Raw genomic sequence first — 19,080 nt, 5'->3', positions numbered from 1 at the left:
GCCTTCAAGGTACTGTCTTTAAAAGATAGCAGTTCTTTCACTTCTTTAATTGCCCAATACACAAGGAGGGGCAGCTAGGTGACACAGTGGATTAAGCACTGGCCCTGGAGCCATGAGGACTTGATTTCAGACACTTACTAGCTGTGTGACCCTGGACAACTCACTCAATCCCAATTACTTTAAACATCCAGAGCCATCTCCAGTTGTCCTGATGTATATCTTGCCACTGGACTAAGATGGCTCTGGAGGAGAAAGTGAGGTTGGTGATCTGGCACTTAAATCCCATACTTAAATCCAATCCACTGCAAGTCATAACATGTGTCATGGTCCTCTTAGATAAGGAAGGACAAACAACATCTATACACAGGGACAATTGATCTTTACTCCCTTTGCCTTGGCAGTGCAGCTTTTCCAAAGCTGTCAATAAGAGCCAGCTAATAATTTTAAGTTTCTTTGTTAAAGTCCTCAAGCCTTCACCTCATTAATCCCACAGGGTGAAAGGGAACTTTCTCCTTGTCCAAGTGAAAGGCCTCCCAAATGTATCTCAGACAGTTCTCCAACAGGATATTAGACAAGTCAAGAAACACTTATTAAGTATCTGTTATGTACAAAGTACTGTGCTAAGTACTGGGGAGACCAAAAGAGGCCAAAAATAGGCCTGCTTATAGGGACTTCCCAGTATAATATTGGAGGCAACAAATAAACAGTTTTGTATAAACTATATAGAGGACAAATTAAAGATCATCACTAGCATTAAGTGAACTAGGAAAGACCTTGTACAAGATGGGATTTTATCTTAGTTGGTCTGTATTCAAGCCATCAAATCATCGCAAGCTTTTTTTTTTTTAAACATCACCTTTCCACACTTAACAGAATTTAAATATAGAGATATTACAAAATCATCCCTTTGGACTGTGTCAAATATTATAGGTCAGATTTAAGTGAAGTTAGTCCCATGATTCAGATTTGGAGACATCATGAAATACAATAAAATAACTTTACTAATAGTAAATTAAATGAACACACCTTTCAAAGTTAAAAAGATAGAAATGCTGTTCCCATTTGCTTCCATAGCTACCACATCAGTAACTCGGGAAAAAAATCCTACAGGCATGCCCTCTGATAAAGTCTCCATCCGCCACTGGCCCCCAGTCAGGTCTCTTACATTTCTGGTAGCAAAGAACTAAATGGCCATTCCTTAAAGGACCAACACAGCTTACCTCCTTTGGGTAAAAGAGGAAGGAAGATCTAGGGGACGGTGACAACAGGAAGGAGAGAGAAAGGTTCCAGGAGTGGTCCATGGTGTGACTATTTCCTCAGTGGGCATGGCAGCCCAGTAGCTCCATTGTTCCTCCGTGATAGCCTCAGCAGCCCATGTGCCAGTCATGCCAGACAAGCAGAACTCCTATAACATCATGCAAATCTCAAGTAGCAGAAATAAGATTAAAAGCCAGCTCCCCTTACTCTGTGTCTGAGGAGTGCTTTTTTCCATTGTGCCATGCATTTGACCAGAATAAATATAATTCTATGCATTCCCAGTGACCAGTCACTAGTTTATCCTGGTAGCCCTGTGCAAGGGCTTATCCTTTGAGAGGGCACACTGCTAGAATGGATGACTTCATCAGGAGAAAAAATGTTGAAGTATGGACTAATAAGAGTAGAGAAGTGAAGGAAAAATTCTGAAGTTCAGGAGGTTCAGAAAAGGGAGGTTTATGGAAGCCACCAGTCTGAGGAGATGGGCTTCATGAGGATAAAGAAACAAGAATCAATATAATAGAAAATTCCAAAAGGAACTGGGCTAGAATCAGAAGGCTAAATTTTCTATAACTCTCCTGGCATAGAGCAAACATAACATGGGTGAGGTCATCTCTGTCCTCCTCTGCTCATACCCCATTTTTTTGGGGGGGGAATGGGGGTTAAGTGACTTACCCAGGGTCACACAGCTAGTGAGTGTCAAGTGTCTGAGGCCAGATTTGAACCCAGGTACTCCTGAATCCAGGGCCGGTGCTTTATCCACTGTGCCACCTAGCTGTCCTATACCCCATTCTTTTAATACATGGTTGTACTCATTTACTATTAAAATATTTTAATTAGTGTCCTTTATTATGATGTCACATTTCTTTCTAAATCCACTCCTTTTCCCTACCATAACCTGCAAGTCTTCCCTTGTAACAAAGATTAAAAAAGAACTAATAAACAACAAAAAAACCAGTTTAGTAAAACTTACCAAGACACTGCCGACATTCTACATCGACTCTCCCACTTGTCCAGTAAAAGGAGATATGTTTTCTTATTTCTTCCCTGGAACCACAATTGGTCATTATAATGATAGTGTTCAATTTCATTTTATCATTTATTCCTTTTATTTACATTTTGTGGGCATTTTGTATGTTTTTCAGGTTCTGCCTTTTTAAGAAGATAAAACTCCTTAGCATTTTTTCCTGAATTCTTCATATTCATAATTTCCCAAGGCACTGTAATACTCCATTATATTACATTCATGTACTACAATTTGTTTATCCATTCCCCTATTGATAGATACCAACTTTATTCCCATTTCTTTGCTACCACAAAAGTGCTATTGTCAATATTTTGAAATACGCAGGGATTTGTTTCTTTCCTGTCTGGCTTTTTGGGGGTATGCATGTTTTAGTCACTTCTACAATAAAATTACAAAATGCTTCTTACAGTGGTTGGACCAATTTATTGTTCCACTAATGGTATAATCATCACCCACTATATATTTTTGTTTGGTTGTGTCTGATGGCTCAAGAGGCCCAGCAAGAGAATGGGTTCTGCTCTGATCTCAACATATTCCTGGATTCATCCTGGAGGTGGGAAAGTCAGCCTTTGTCTCTCTGCCTTGTTACCCCATCTCAGAGTATGGGAACATTTCAAAAACAAAGCTTAGTGTTGCTCATGTCCAAGGTCTTCCTGACGTGTCATTCCCATCTGGAAATGGTTTTCATGGTACAAAATGGGTTTCCAGCATAGAAGAGAAGTTTATTTGCTCCACCACAGAAAATATTTATTAAACTTTATAGGTATACATGAACAAGTATAGAACATGTAAAACACCTGACCCCTATACTTCATGTAGAAAGTAAATACAACATTTTTGGAACACATAATGGTGTTTTACTTTTGCCTCACACCTATTTTGTCTGTGCATCTCAGAAGGTCTAGATCTTTGAAAAGCCAGGGATTAGCTTTCCTTAGTTTTTTTAGCTATAAGGGGTGGTCATCTTCTACAGGGAAGCTATTATACAACTCTTAGCCTTAGGAACTCTTGACTCATGATTTTACCACCAGGGCTAGAAACATACATTTCTCTATTTTTGCAGATGTGGGCTCAGGGAGGACACCAGGAACTCAGGGTCCTAATTCAGGCTTTCCTGAATGAACACAGACTGATGGGTGTTCTCACTGCCAAATGTTTCTGAAGAAAATTGCTGTTACTTTCATCCACTGAAAGGTCTGGGACCTGTACACCGCGCCGCCCCCCCCCCATGCATTGTTATCATAGGGCTGGCATTGGTCCTCAGGGCTTTTTGCTGTTTCTGGAGTTTCCTGTGTAGGCTTATAAGATTGACACTGAAGAGATACTTGTGGGTAATGCATTGGCATAGGAGAGACAGGACAGTGTCATTTAGAGATTTCTGGACCTTGGGATCAGGAGATACTTGGATGGGAGCTATCTGCCTCTGGAGCTTCTGGCTGTATGGCCACAGAAAGTCACCTTGTCTCTCAGAGTCTCCGTTTTCTCAAGTTTCAAATGTGGATAGTAGTACTGATCTTGCAGGACTGTTATGAGGAGCCAATTAAATATAAGCAAGCCTTTGAACACTAAATATAAATGCTAGTTACATTTGAAAGCGTATAGCATTCATATTTTGTTATTCCCATTTTATAATAATAATACTAGCTCACGTTTATATATAGCATTTTAAGCTTTGAAAAGTGCTTGGCCTGACTACAACCCTACTCTATGAGATATTTGGATTTTATATTGTTTTTCCGGGGGATGGGTTTGAGAGAACAAGTAGAGAAAGCATTATTCATACTCTGGAAAGAAAGAAAGAAAGATAATTCACAATATCTTCTGCCATTTTTCCTTTTGGTAAGATGGTTCACTTAAATATAGGAAGGAGAGGAAGTTTTTTAATATTAATGACAGTTCTATCATCTTCCTGTGAAGCTATAAATCTTTACTACTAATAGATCTAACCCCACTTATTAGAGTAAGTAACAAGATTTATCTTTTAATTAAAGCAATACTTCCATATTGTAGGGAACAGACTTATACATAACCTGTTATAACCTTGTATGTTCTTAATAAATATACATTCTTAATGGTGTGAGAAGAGTTATATTTCAGTCATTTCTTATGTGGTCATCAAGTTCACTCAGGTTATCCTCTATGAGCCTAGAAAAATTAGTGAAATTCTATTGCATTATAGTAACTTTTTATCTACATCTCTAAACCTCAAAATTTTCTCTATTAAAATGACTACTTTTAGGGGCAGCTAGGTGGCGCAGTGGATAGAGCACCGGCCCTGGAGTCAGGAGTACCTGAGTTCAAATCCGACCTCACACACTTAACACTTACTAGCTGTGTGACCCTGGGCAAGTCACTTGACCCCAATTGCCTCACTAAAAAAAAAAAAATGACTACTTTTTTTTTAAATCCAGGAAGAATGAGGAATGGAAAAAGAAATGTAAAAATACAATATTTCATGAGATAGTATGATAGCCATAATTGAAAGGAATGTTTATTGCTCTAACAAACTATTGCCAATTTTATAGTAAAACAAATTTAATGCTACTTAAATGAAGAGTTTCTTTAAATATATAAAGTTTTGGGATATTTGCTTGTATAAGACTGCTGTTCTTCCTTTACCTCAATTAATGCAATTATAAGATGTTTAAGTGTAATGATGATGAGGATTTAGATGTGTAAAAAATGCTTTTTGACCTGTGTTTTATTATTGGTTCTATAAAAGAACAATAGATTGATTAATCAAATGCCAACCATAACTCTGGGAGCATTTAAAATATATTCTTAAAATAAATTTTTGTGGATATATTTTGTTTTTATATCATCACATTTCTTCCAGCATTCTTCCCTCTATCCCAGAGCCCTACCCATATAACATTTTTAAAAAAGAAAAAGAAGAGGAAAAAATCAGCAAAGCCAATAAGTATATTAAAAAAGTCCAAAAATATATGCAATGTCTAATGAATATTGGACACACAAATGGGCCTCCCATCTCTTTTACATGTTCATCCAGGAAAGCCTGAAGAGAGAAGTGTGTTAAAAATGTTTTCCCATATTTTTCATTTGGCCTACGGAGCTTTAAATATCAGAAGAATTTTAGCAGTTGATTCAGTCTATGGGAGAAAGAGGTGAGTGGTGAAGTGCCTTAAGGAAGAAGACCTTTTTACCTGTATGCACAGATAAGTAAATACAAAAGAATTTTGCTTGGAAGGAGATTCCTAACAAACAGAAGAATCAGGAAGAGCATTGTTTAAGAGATGGCATCTGAACTTAGTCTTGAAGGGAGTTGGGTATTCCAAGAGGCAGAGGTGAAGAGTGTTGTAAGAATAGGGAATAGTTTATGCAAAGGCATATATATATATATAGGAAATAGAATGTTGCACTGAAAACTGCAAGTAGTCCAGTTTGACTTAAATGTAGAATGGATGAGGGGAGTTAATATAAAATAAATTTGAAAAGAGACTGAAGTCATATTAGTAAGGACTTTAAAGTTAAAAAGCCAAAAAGAGGAGTTTGTATTATATCCCAGAGGAAATAGCACACACCATTGTAGTTTCTTGAGCAGGGGAAATAACTGTGTTTTAGAAATATAAATTTGTTAGCTAATGAAGGATGAATTAGATAAGGGAGATACTGAAATCAAGATGAACAATTAGCAGGGTATTGTAATACAGGTAAGAATTGATAAAGTGGTAGCTATGTAAGTAGAAAGTATGTGAATGATGTTGAGGTAGAATTGACAAGACTTGGCAACTGATTGAATATTGGGAATGAGAGAGAATGAAGAGTTAAGAATGACTCCAAGGTTGTGAAAATGGAAGACTAGAACATTTAAAGTGCCCTTACCTACAATGAGGAAGTTAGAAAGAGAAGTAGATTTCAGGATAATAATAAAGACTTCCATGTTTGGATATGTACAAATTTGAGATGCTTGTGACTTTACTAGTTGAGGTGTCCAGTAGTCAGTCATGTGGAGTGGAGGTTGGGAGAGAGATGAAACATGGACATATCAATTGGGAAGTCTCTATGAATTTATGGTTACTGATGAGCCCATTAAGAGAAGAAAGCCCAACATAGAGCTCAAATGTTTATGCCCATTATGGGACATGGATGATAATCCATCAAAGGAGACTGAGAAAGAATAGTAGGACATTTTGTTGAAGAAAATGAGAAGTGAGGAGGTTCATGAAAACTCATAATGGAAGAGTTTCCTAGATGAGGCAGCCATCAGGGTGGAGAACTTCACTGAGATTAAGAAGAATGAAACACAGGAACCATCAATTGCATTTGGCATTGAAGAGATTATTGGTAACCTTGGAGAGAACAGTTTCTTTTGAGTGATGGTGTCAGAAGCCTGATTAAAAGAAGCTGAGAAATGAGTGGGTGAAAAGTCGAAGCAATGGTTGTATGCCCTTCTGACACCATATTCAATATTACACATATAAACATTTATTATAGAAATACCAACTATGTAAGCTTACTATGTAAGTACCTACTATGTTTAATAGGATAATCTTACAGTTAGAGCTCAAAGGGACCTTGAAGGTGATTAGTCTAGTCCCTTCATTGTGCAGATGAAGAAATTTAGCCTGAGAGAGGTTAAACCACTCACTTAAAGTCACAGAATTTGAATTCAAGGCTACCTGACTCCAAGTCTAGCACTTTATTGACAGGCACTGGGTGAGCTAAGCAGTGAAGATACAAAGAAAAAAAATGTTAATTCCTATTCTCAAAAAGCTGACATTCTGTTTGGTTATTCAACATAGACATATATTCAGAATAAGTCCAACATATATTCAGAATAGATCCAAAGTAATACAAGGTAGTTAAGTAAGTACAAAGTAGTTAACCATCTTTTTTTCCAAAAGGAAGCATATGGAGTCATTGGTTCTCTGGAAACAAGTTTGACCATGGAGTTTAATCATAATTCTATTATCTTTAGTGTTGTTTTCTTTTACATGTTTGTGGTGGTTCTGGTTCTGCATTCTTTGCTATGTACTGTATCATCCATGTCTTACCTTGTTTCTCTGAATTCTTCATTATTGTCATGACATATTGTTCCATTATTTCCATGTAGTACATTTTTTCAGCTATTCTTTACTCAGTGGACACCCAGTTTAATGCAAGCAACAATAAAGAAAGAGTTCAAGTACTAAGAAGCCACCATCAGTCTCACATTAAGACTTTAGGTACCACAGTAAATAAGAGCAGAGTTTGGGATATGAAATCCCAAAGGCAAAATATAAAGTGTGACAAATAAAATCATGTACCTAGCAAGATAATATAATCTTACAAAGGAAAAATAAAGGATTGCTAGTGAAGCAATTATTTACAAGCATTTTTTGATGAGAAGGCCTGAGTAGAAACTTCAAAATGCCAGTGTAGGGGTCAGATGTAGAAAGGTACACACTTTTGATAAATTAGAAAGGGCTGTGTGGGATTGTTTACATACAATGATGAAAACAGAGAATAAAAAAGAGCAAAAATAACTATCAATCAAATTTGATAGTATGTATATTGATCCACATTCAGTTCATATCTCTTCTTTAGAGACAAACTTGGTCATTATAATTACATAGCATTCAGTTTTGCTTTTGTAGTGTTGTGCTTAACATTTACACGGTTATAGCTGTATATATTGTTTTCTTGGTTCTACTTCTCTTTCCATCAGTTCACAGTAAGTCTTCCTTTGGTTCCCTGCATTCTTCATATTCATCATATTTTATGGAGCAATACTATTCCACTAAATTAAAATATCACAATTTGTTTAGCTATTCCCCATCAATGGACATCTACTTTATTTCTAGTTTTTGGCTACCACAAAAAGTTCTCTCATGACATTTTGGTGGATATTGGACTGACCATTCTATATTTGATTTTCTTGGAGCCACTTTCTTCACATAATTCAAAATTGCTTTCCAAAATGATTGGACCAGTTCCTCATTCTAGTGTACTGATTAGTGTGCCTATCTTTTGAAAACTCTTCCAACATTGAATATTCCTGCCCTTTTTCTTCATTGTAACTTTTCTGTCTGTCAAGTGAATCTTCAGTTTTGCATTTGTCTTATCATTAGTGATTTGGAGCAATCTTTCCAGTGGTTGTTAATCATTCACATTTTTTCTTTTGAGAATTGTCCCTGTCCTTTAAACAATTAACCATTTGGAACAGGTAAGAATATAAGTTGGGTCATCAGTCACTGTGCTACTTGAAAAACAACTCAGTGAGTACCTTTACAGATGGTGGGTCAGTAGAATTGTATTTGTTTATGAAAGCAATCATACTTTGGAGGTAAGTGGACACTCATGATTCTTTGTATTTTATTTAATCATGTGATACTTTTTAGATCACCTATGTCCACTTATGAACTATATAATTGGTATTTAAAAGAGCCTTTGGCTTGCATTGGCATTGTAGAACTTAAACAGATAGTATATAATATAACGTACTATAATCTAGTAACATTTAAACTGTCATAGTTCATTTTCATTAGTTTCTGTTAAGAGAAATATAGCAGACATTGAAAAAGGTTTATTGAAAGATAGTGAAGATAATTAGAAATATCATTGGGGAGGAAATCAAAGGAATAAGTATTAACTAGAAAAGAAAAAGTAGTATCCTGTAAAATGATAAAACACTTTATTTTAGCCTCTGCTGGAATAAGATAATAGGAAGAAAACCAAAATTAAATGATAATAAATTTTGAAGAAGTAAAAGGTAGTGCTTTTTAAAGGAGTCTATATTTCATTTAGGAGATTCACTTCTGTAAAAGGTCAAACAGTGCCTAGCTTCTCCAGAGGTCTGTTTAATTTAATGACTTAGAAACATGCATAGCTGTGGAAACTAATATAATAACGAGAGCCATCAAATAATGCTTTAGTGTTTAGATAATTGCTTGTTAAATCAAGAAGGTATTTTCTTTGGACATGGTTGCGCTGTATACTGTCTTTTGTCCAATGGTGAGAGAATAATCTGCTAACTCTGTTTGAAGCATGAAAAAATACTATTATCAATTTTAATGAATCACAGTCACCAACATAAAACAATCTGGTAGGCTATTACTTGATAAGTACTCAAAATACCTGAAGTTCCTTTAATTTATTTTTGTTATTATTATTATTATTTTTTTTTTTAGTGAGGCAATTGGGGTTAAGTGACTTGCCCAGGGTCACACAGCTAGTAAGTGTCAAGTGTCTGAGGCCAGATTTGAACTCAGGTACTCCTGACTCCAGGGCCAGTGCTCTATCCACTGCGCCACCTAGCTGCCCCTCCTTTAATTTATTTTTAAAGGTAACTGGAATAATTTCAAACATGGGGCAAAATAGGGCAATGATGCTGCACTATGAATAAAATACTTTCATGGTTGTTTTTGTTAGAAACATGATTTCATGACTCTACTACTAATGTGGAAACTCCCTCCATTGATTCAGATCAGTAACTTGTCTGTCACTTATGGTCATAGAGAGTTGCTTGGGAAATGCTGAGATGTTCAGTGACCTTCCTGTGGTTGCACAGCTGGAGAGTGTCAGAGACAGGCAGATCTTCTAGACTCTTAAGACCAGCTCTGAATCCACTACATCAAACTGCCTCTCACTTTTCCCACTTAAATACAGTCAAACTAGAAAACACTTCTTATTCATGATTAATGATTTTAACCCTAGAATACATGGCTGAATCAATTTATTTATAATGGATTGGCAGTGGTTATCATTTAAAATGACACCCATTCCAAAAGTACTTTTATATTCCTTATATGTTGATAGATACAACTTTTGGGGTACTTGTAACACGTCAGTAAATGGGCTAAATGATTTCATAGTGTCTTGTATGAATGCATATATCATACTAGTTTATAAGAATTAACAAGTTTCAGACACGTGTGTATGTCATACTAGTGTCCTGCTTATTTATTGTTCACTGAAAGGGATATGGGCTTTACAATTCTGATGTCTTTTGTTTTCAGTCATTTTAGCTGTGTCTAATACTTCCTGACCCCATTTAGGGTTGTCTTGGAAAAGATACTGAAGTGGTTTGCCAGTTCTTTCTCTAGCTCTTTTTGCAGATGAGAAAACTGAGGCAAACAGGGTTAAGTTGCTTTGTAGGGTCACATAGCTAATAAGTGTCTGAGGCTAGATTTGAAGTCATGTCTTCCTGACTCCAAGCCCAGCACTCTATCCCCTGTGCCATCTTAGTGCCCTAATTCTGAATCTACTTACGTAAAATTACATTTCAGGTTATAGTGTATAATTAGAACACAAAAGATAAGAAAGTGTGACTTTTTGCTTTATTATGGTATAAAATTTAGCACAACGCCATGTATGGCCTGAAAATATTATTTAATGATGTTGATTAAAAGGTAGACAGATCAGATCCACTTGTAAGTGATTACATTAGCAACCCCATACAACAGAATCTAACATTTGGGTTTTATATTATGCTATCTTGAGCAGGAATGCTGAATTGGTTTGATTCAAAAGAGTTAATTTGAATATTCTAGAATCTTCATTATGGATTTAATTAATTAAAGTAGTGAATGCTTATTAAAGAAAAGTATTCTTTGGCTTTATTTTACGTACTTTTTCTTAAAAAGGCATCAGTGATCTCATAAGGGAAGAAGCATCATCATAGATAAATTTGAATTATTTTATTGAAAAATCAATAGTTGTGAAAACATAAATAGTACTAATTCATTTCTGAAAAACAATTTAATAGATCAAAATATAGTAATTTCCAAAAGTTTGTTTTTGTTTCTTCAAAAGAGCATAAATAAATTTTAAAATGCAGCTAAAAGCATTACATTGATAATTCATAAATACTTATTTATAGAAATACTTTCTATTTTCTCTGCATAGTCCTCAGTATCAAACTGGCCTTCTTGCTACTCTCAGCCAGCCATTCCATCTCCCATACCTGCACCTATGCACAAATTGTTCCCACATTTGTAATGTACTTACTCTTTTTCTACCTCATGCAGTGCCTCAGTGGGTGACATGAGATGGTAAGTGAACTTCTTATATAAGGTCACACAGCAGGAATGTGTCAGGCAGGTCTTGAACCCAGTTTTTCCTGACTCTAAGACAAGTGCTTAATCTACTACACCACATTACCTCTCACTTTTATACTTAAGTGCTGTTATGCTTGAAAATAATTTGTATCCATGATTAATTATTTGAACTCTGTAATAATTGGGTGTATCAGTTTATTTACAATAGATTGATTTCATTAAAAATTTAGCTGGAGCATCACCTCTTGAATAAGGCCTTCTTTATTTACCCTGCTGCTTGTGTCTCCTCTGAAATTACCTTGTATATATTTTGTTTATTTTTGTATAGACTAATACATTTATATGCTGTATCCTTTTATAGAATGGAAACTACTCAAGAATAAGAATTGTCTTATTTTTGTCTTTAAAACCCCAGTGCCTGGCACATGATAGACACTTAAGTATTTGTTTATTCATTGATTGTTGTTAGAAATAACAATATGATTGTGACTGTCATTAATCATAATAATCATAATTGAGCTCTATTAATATCATTTGTGATGTAAATGTTTTATATTTTACATAAGACAAACAAATTATTAATCAAGTGTGTTTTTAAGTGACTCAAAGTTGATAATTAAAGAGAATTTTTTTTGTAAGGATTGTATTCATTAAATCCACTGATAATAAAAAAATTGTTCTTGAGGGTCTCTTAGTCTCAGTCAAGTGAAAGAATGTATTTATTTAGTGCTTTGCACTATTTAAAGTGCTATACACATATGATTAATATCTTTTTATGTTACAGAAGAGGTTTCAAAGTAATATTTACAGGCTAGATTTCTGTCATTTCCTCAATGGACACATTAAATATTATCTGGGAGAGCTATCTTCAGGATGCATGCTTTAATGAGTACTTATTTCTACTCCTTTCAAAATTATTAATTTTGCATTGAATTTTTAATAGTATGCAGTTTTGGATTTAAAACTACTGACTGATTAAGTTATTTGTTATTTTGTTAGTATTCTTTTTTCAGGAAGGGGCCATAAGTAATTGAACAGTAGTTTTTTGTCATATTTTTGTCTATAGTAAAGCTAGAGAAGATTTATTGAAAGCTCAGAAAGAACGTGATTTCCATCGAATGCACCACAAACGGATAGTCCAGGAAAAGAACAGTCTTATTAGTGATCTCAAAGGGTAAGTCACAAATGTTTATGACATAGTTCATTGTGTTAAAAATTAAGTTATTGTTAAGTGAATATAAATGGTGAACATCTTAATAATTTGATTGTACCTTAAAGTTCTAGACAGAAGTTGATAATTTTATTTGTCAAAATACTGCAATTGTTTTATAAACCTCATGAGAAGAAAATGACATTATAGGCAATTATAGGCAAATGTTTTTTTTTTTTAATTTTTGTGAACACTAGAAAAACCCTCAATTCAAAAAAGAGTCAACACCAATACATAACATTTTTTAGGACATAAAGATAATACTATTTATTTATTTTTTCCACTTTGACTCAAAAAGTTGTATTTTTTCTTCCTTTTAGTGAGAAATATATGTAAATATATTAGAAATTTATTTTTCTGAATTGGCTGAGAGCTATTTTTATTTGTTCAATAACATAAGGATGGCTAATAGTTATATAATACTTTAAGGTTTGAAACATACTTTATCTATATAGATTATCTCATTTGATCTCCTTACCAAACCTGTGAAGTAGGTGCTATAATTGTCCCCATTTTACAGACTTGCCCAGGGTCACACAGCTGGTCAGTATTTGAGGTCAAATTTGAACCAGGTTTTCCTAATTTCAAATCTACTGCTCCATCCACTAAAGTACTTATAAGAATATTCTACATATGTAAATTGTCACATTTCTAATACCTCATCCAGATATCCCTTCTGTATATTTTTGAATCAGAATTTTTTTTGGGGGGGGTGATAGTATTTTCAATAGATTTTGCTTCATATGAGACATTATGGGATATTATACATTTAGAATCTTTTTTACCCTTGATTCCCAATAATTGGAACAATGGCCCTTTTTGGAGTAAGGCATGAGCGATTCTTTTGGAGTTGACTGGGTTTGTTCTGGGTTGACTGAAGAGAATTTCTGTGTTGCCATCATACCAGATTCCTATTCTCATAGTGGAACCTTACACTTTTAAGATCTCTAGAGTGAACCATAGAAGAATTATGGTAGTTCTGCTCTGGATTTTTTGTGTTTGTTTTTTGGTTTTTGTACATTTTCCACAAATAGGTTACTACTTTCATGGTGTAACCTCATTTATCATCACCTTTCATCTAACAGGTTGGGTTCACATTGTAGAAATTCCATTTTGTTCCCACCCATATAACTCTAACGTTAGTTTGTGTCTAGGATATTCAGTTCCATGCCTGCTAGCAAATTAATTCATCATTAAGTTTAGAATTTTTGTTGTTCAGTCATTTCATTTTTATCCAAATCTTCATGAATCTATTTGTTATATTTTTGCCAGAAATACTGGAATGGTTTGTCATGTCCTTCTCCAGCTCATTTTATGTGATGACAGTAAGACAAACAGGGTTACGTGACTTTTCCAGGGTCACACAGGGTGTCTGAGGCCGCATTTGAACTCAGGTGTTCCTGATTCCAAGCCTAATTCTCTATCCACTGCACCATCCAGCTGCCTATTGTTTATTTATTCATTTATCTGTTCATTCATCTGTCCTTTTGTCTGTCCGTCCGTCCATCTATCCATTTGTTCATTCATCCATTTATCCATTCATTGATTCATTCATCTATCTATCTATCTATCTATCTATCTATCTATCTATCTATCTATCTATCTATCTATCTATCTATCTATCTATCTATCTATCTGTCTGTCTATTTTTTTAGTGAGGCAATTGCGGTTAAGTGACTTTCCCAGGGTCTGCCCATTAAGTTTAGAAGCACAATATGTATTCTGGATAGAAACGAATAGTAAAGTAACATAAAGTGATCACATTCCAGCAGGTACCATCTCACTTTCCTTCCTCACAGAGTACTTTTATTTTTTCATCCCTTCTCCCCAACTCATTATTCGGGTAGGGGAAGGATTAGGTAAGTTTCTTTGCTATAGGAGTGGGGGATTAGAAACTCAAGTGAATGCAGTGTCTATAACCATTTTACATCTACTCAAAATAGCTGCTAGACTCTGCACCTTGCCATAGCTAGGATTTTTCTTTTCTTTGTTCTCTTCTGCTCATTCAGGAATGTTCTACTTCTGATTTAGGAGCTAAAAAACTGGCTACTCCTACTTTCAGGTTCCTGATTGTCACCATCAGCCTGCTCATTGACCCCTGCAGCATTCTCTTGCTTATTATTATTATTATCTCTTTCTCTCAACAAATCAACCCCAGCTCAAAGAGGCAGTGGTTCTCTAGTTAAGCATGTCATGAGCCTTTTGAGAAATGTTGGTTTTTCTATTCTCAGCATGTTCTGTACTCATTCCACACACATTCTATTGCTACCTCTCCCTTGAGTCTATGCAAAGTCACAGGAAAGGACCCTACCCTACTTCTCCAACCTCCTCCCAAAAAAGTTGTATTGATTCATGGCCTATCACATTGTTTCTTTTTTTTTTTTTTTGCGGGGCAATGGGGTTAAGTGACTTGCCCAGGGTCACACAGCTAGTAAGTGTCAAGTGTCTGAGGCCGGATTTGAACTCAGGTACTCCTGAATCCAGGGCCGGTGCTTAGTCCACTATGCCACCTAGCCGCCCCACATTGTTTCTTAAAGTAAAAGTCTGCATTTGTCTGAAATTATATTGGTTTAAGTATATGACAGATTTTTGTTGTTGTTGTTGAGTCGTTTTAGTCGTGTCTGGCTCTCTCTGACCCCATTTGGGGTTTTCTTGGCAAAGTTACTGGAGTGGTTTACCATTTGCTTCTTCAGCTCAGCAAGCAATGTTAAATGACTTGCCCAGGATCATATAACTAGCAAGTGTCAGAAGCTGGATTTGAACTTAGACCCTCCTCACTCTAGGGCTAGTGGTTCTCTATCCACTTTGCCACTGAGGTACCAATAGGAATAGGAACATAGAATTATAGGATATTAGATCTATATTTAGAAAAGGCCTCAGAGACCATCTAACTCTAATTCTCTCATTTTAGAGATGAGGAAAATAAAGTCCATAGAAGATAAAAGACTTGTTCAAGGTCAAACATATACTAAGTACACTTACTTAACATGATGCATTAAGCAAATTACACATATATTCTCCAGCAAATTTTCTGAGATTCATAGGCCACATGACTGTAAATAGTACCTCCTATGCCAAGGTGAGTGCATGGCCAAGAGCAGGACCAGGCATAAAAATGAACCTGTGATTTCGGTGGCAGAGGGAATTCTTGAGTAAGGAGCTCCCTCTACTAATGCAAGTCAACATGTTTTCTCCAGCTTGTAGTCTTAATTGCCTAAAATCTGAGAGAGTTAACCAATTTCCCCAGGATTACACAGCAAGTGTTGTGTCAGAGGCAGAACGTGAACCCTGGTTTTTCTGGCTTTGAGACCAACTCTCTATTTCTTACTCTGTTCAGCCCATCTTGCACATCGTAGGCATTGAATAAATGCTTGGTTGCTTGACTGGTTGCTTGACTGATATTATAGTTGCATACAAGAGAACAAATAATAGGTTCATGAAGATACATATGGCATAGCTTGGCATGTTAGGACTACATACAAAATACACCTTGGTTGCCATTGCCTGGCTACCCAAGTAACAAACTTGCCTAGCATACCAGAAGTGATATATGTCATCCTGGTCACTGGCCAGATAGTCCTGGAACTTTTGCAGTGACCTGATGTCATCTCTGTATGTTCACTTTTCATCCTTTCTGAGGGTAAGTTTGTATTTTTGGGCCCACTGATCTCTAGTTTAAGTTCTGAGCATGTGGGTGTCAATCAAAAAGAATTTATTAAGCACTTACTCGTTACCAGATATTGTGTTAGGTCCCAAACTGAATGGAGTTGTCTCTCACCCCTAAGAATTTAGGCTCTGTACTTACTTTATGTTCCCTGGGGTCTCCATAGGCAGGAAAGGGATTCATTCCTCTGACATTTTCTGGGAACATGTTCCTTCAAGTCAGGAAAGTTTTTTTTTTAGTAAAAGTATTTTATTATTTTCCAGTTACATATAGAGATAGTTTTCAACATTTGTTTTTATAAGATTTCCCCTTTCAAATTTTTCTTCCTCCCTCCCCTTCCTCCCCACTTCCCAAGACAGCAGGTAATCTGATATAAGTTATATATGTATAATAACATTAAACATATTTATGCATTAGTCATGTTATAAGAGAAGAATCAGAGCCAAAAGGAAAAACCTCAAAAAAAATAAAAAGAACAGCACCAAAACCAAAAGAAATAGTATGGTCCAATCAGCATCCATATTCCATAGTTCTTTTTTTTTCTGGATGTGGAGAGCCTTTTCCATCATGAGTCCTTTGGAACTATCTAGTACTGTTGTATTGCTGAGAAGAATCAAGTCTATCACAGTCGATCAACACGTAATGTTGATGATACTGTGTACAATGTTCTCCTGGTTCTGCTCATCTCATTCATCATCAGTTCATGCAAGTCCTTCCAGGCTTCTCTGAACTTCTCCAAGTCAGGAAAGTTTCGACAGGCTTATACAGCCCTCGGGATTTTATCTACATGTTGCATCCTCTTCGTCAGGATCTTTACTGAGATTATCCCCATATGGGTCATGGTCAAGTACTTGCTGTTCAGAAAAAGGGATGGGGCCTGACTCCTCACTTCTCCCTTGCTCCACTCTTCAGCTTCATTGGTAGTCAACTAGCTCCTTTATGCTCAGTAGGTGGTTTCAATATAACATCCCCTTCTCTGGAGCTATTCTGTAGACTGGCAGAAAACCTAACTTTTAAACTATATAGCATAAAGTGGTTCTCCACTGGTGCAGTCAATACCTTGTATTTTCCTGGGACACTAGGATTTCACTGGATAGAGTTCTTGAGAGCAAACTCAAAATATAAAACCATTGCTTCTGTAAATATATGCATATTTATGGGTACATGCATATATGTGTTTATTTTATATATTATACATGTATAGTTGTATTAATTTTATTTAAAACATCTTAAATATCAGATAAAATACATGAGGATTTTGCTTTCAAAGCTAATTTGTTGGGGGCAGCTAGGTGGCACAGTGGTTTATAAAGCACCAGCCCTGGATTCAGGAGTACCTGAGTTCAAATCCGGCCTCAGACACTTGACACTTAACTAGCTGTGTGACCCTGGGCAAGTCACTTAACCCCCATTGTGGCGCAAAAAACAAACAAAACTAAACTAAACTAAACTAATCTGTTCATTTGTTATTCTTTCTGACCTTATCTTCTTTTCATTAAAAAAGATGCCACATTGATCCCTCTGTCTCTGTCCCTCCCTCCCTTCTTCCTTCCTTCCTTGCTTCCTCTCCTTGTCTGTTTTGTATTCCCTCCCAATGGAAAAACATCATTTTTAACAAACATATGTAGTCAAAGTAAATCTCTTTGTCTGTACTTGAAAATGTATGTTATTCTGTATTTTGAGTCCACTCCTATGTCAGTAGGTTAGGGGGATGCACATCATTATTCCTCTGGAATCCTAGTTGACCATTGCATTGATTAAAGGTCTAAAGTCTAAAAGTTTTTTGTTGTTGTTTTTGTTTTCCTATGAGCAATTAGTACTTCTTCAATGATTTCAGTCTGCCTTTATTTCTTTGTTTGTTTGTTTGTTTGTTTTTTGCAGGGCAATGAGGGTTAAGTGACTTGCCCAGGGGCACACAGCTAGTAAGTATCAAGTGTCTGAGACCAGATTTGAACTCAGGTCCTCCTGAATCCAGGGCCAGTGCTCTTTCCACTGCGCCACCTAGCTGCCCCTGCCTTTATTTCTATAAAGAGTTTTGTAGTTATATTCATATAGTTCCTATGTGTGTCTTGGTAGATAAGAGAATCCCAGATGTTTTATATATACTTCATTTACTTGTATTTCTATCTCTTTCTGCTGGATTTTGTTGGTAACATAAAGTAAATACTGATGATTTGTGTGAATTGATTTTATATCCTGCAACTTTGCTGAATTTATGATTTCAGTTAATTTTTGGTTGACTCTTTAGTTTTCTCTTGGTACATGATCATATCATTTGCAAAAGCAGTTTTGTTTCCTTTTTGCCTTGTTTATTCCTTCAATTTCTTTGTTTTATTGCTGGATCTATCATTTCTACCACAATATTAAATTGCGGTGGTGATAATGGGTATCCTTGTTTTATCCCTGAACTAGTTGGAAAGGTGCCCAAACTTCCTTAATTAAATACATTGCTTTAGAGAAATATTACTTACTGCATTAAGGAAAAGTTATTTATTCTTTTGATTTCTAGTGTTTTTAACAGAAATGATAGTTGAATTTCGTTAAAAGACTTTTCAACACCTGTTGATATAATTACATGATTTTTATTTCTGTTATTAACATGTTCTATTCTGTTTGTAATGTTTCTTTTATTAAACCAACCCTTCATTCCTGGTATAAATCTAGGATCATAGGGTATAATAAATGATCATAGTATATACTCTCTCTCTCTCTTTTGTTTTTTTTTTTTTGGGGTGAGGCAATTGGGGTTAAGTGACTTGCTCAGTGTCAGGGTCAGCTAGAAAGTGTTAAGTTTCTGAGGCTGGATTTGAACTCAGGTCCTCCTGACTCCAGGGCCAGTGCTCTACCACTGTGCCACCTAGCTGCCCCCAAATGAGATCATTGTAAAGCACTTAGAACAGGGCCTGGCACATAGTAAGCACTATAT

At 35.8% G+C, this 19,080-nt stretch overlaps 1 protein-coding gene across 1 annotated transcript in view; it reads left to right on the top strand.

Moving 5' to 3' along the window:
• Positions 1–19,080, top strand: part of SPAG16 (sperm associated antigen 16) — a 1,175,972-nt gene that overhangs the window by 43,940 nt on the left and 1,112,952 nt on the right. Inside the window, exon 6 of the mRNA XM_043996008.1 lies at positions 12,347–12,454. Within this exon, the coding sequence (XP_043851943.1) occupies positions 12,347–12,454 (108 nt within the window). The remainder of the gene's footprint in view (positions 1–12,346; positions 12,455–19,080) is intronic.

Source organism: Dromiciops gliroides, chromosome 3 (genome assembly GCF_019393635.1).
Source record: "Dromiciops gliroides isolate mDroGli1 chromosome 3, mDroGli1.pri, whole genome shotgun sequence".
NCBI lineage: Eukaryota > Metazoa > Chordata > Mammalia > Microbiotheria > Microbiotheriidae > Dromiciops > Dromiciops gliroides.
This window is presented reverse-complemented; position numbering and strand designations above follow the sequence as displayed.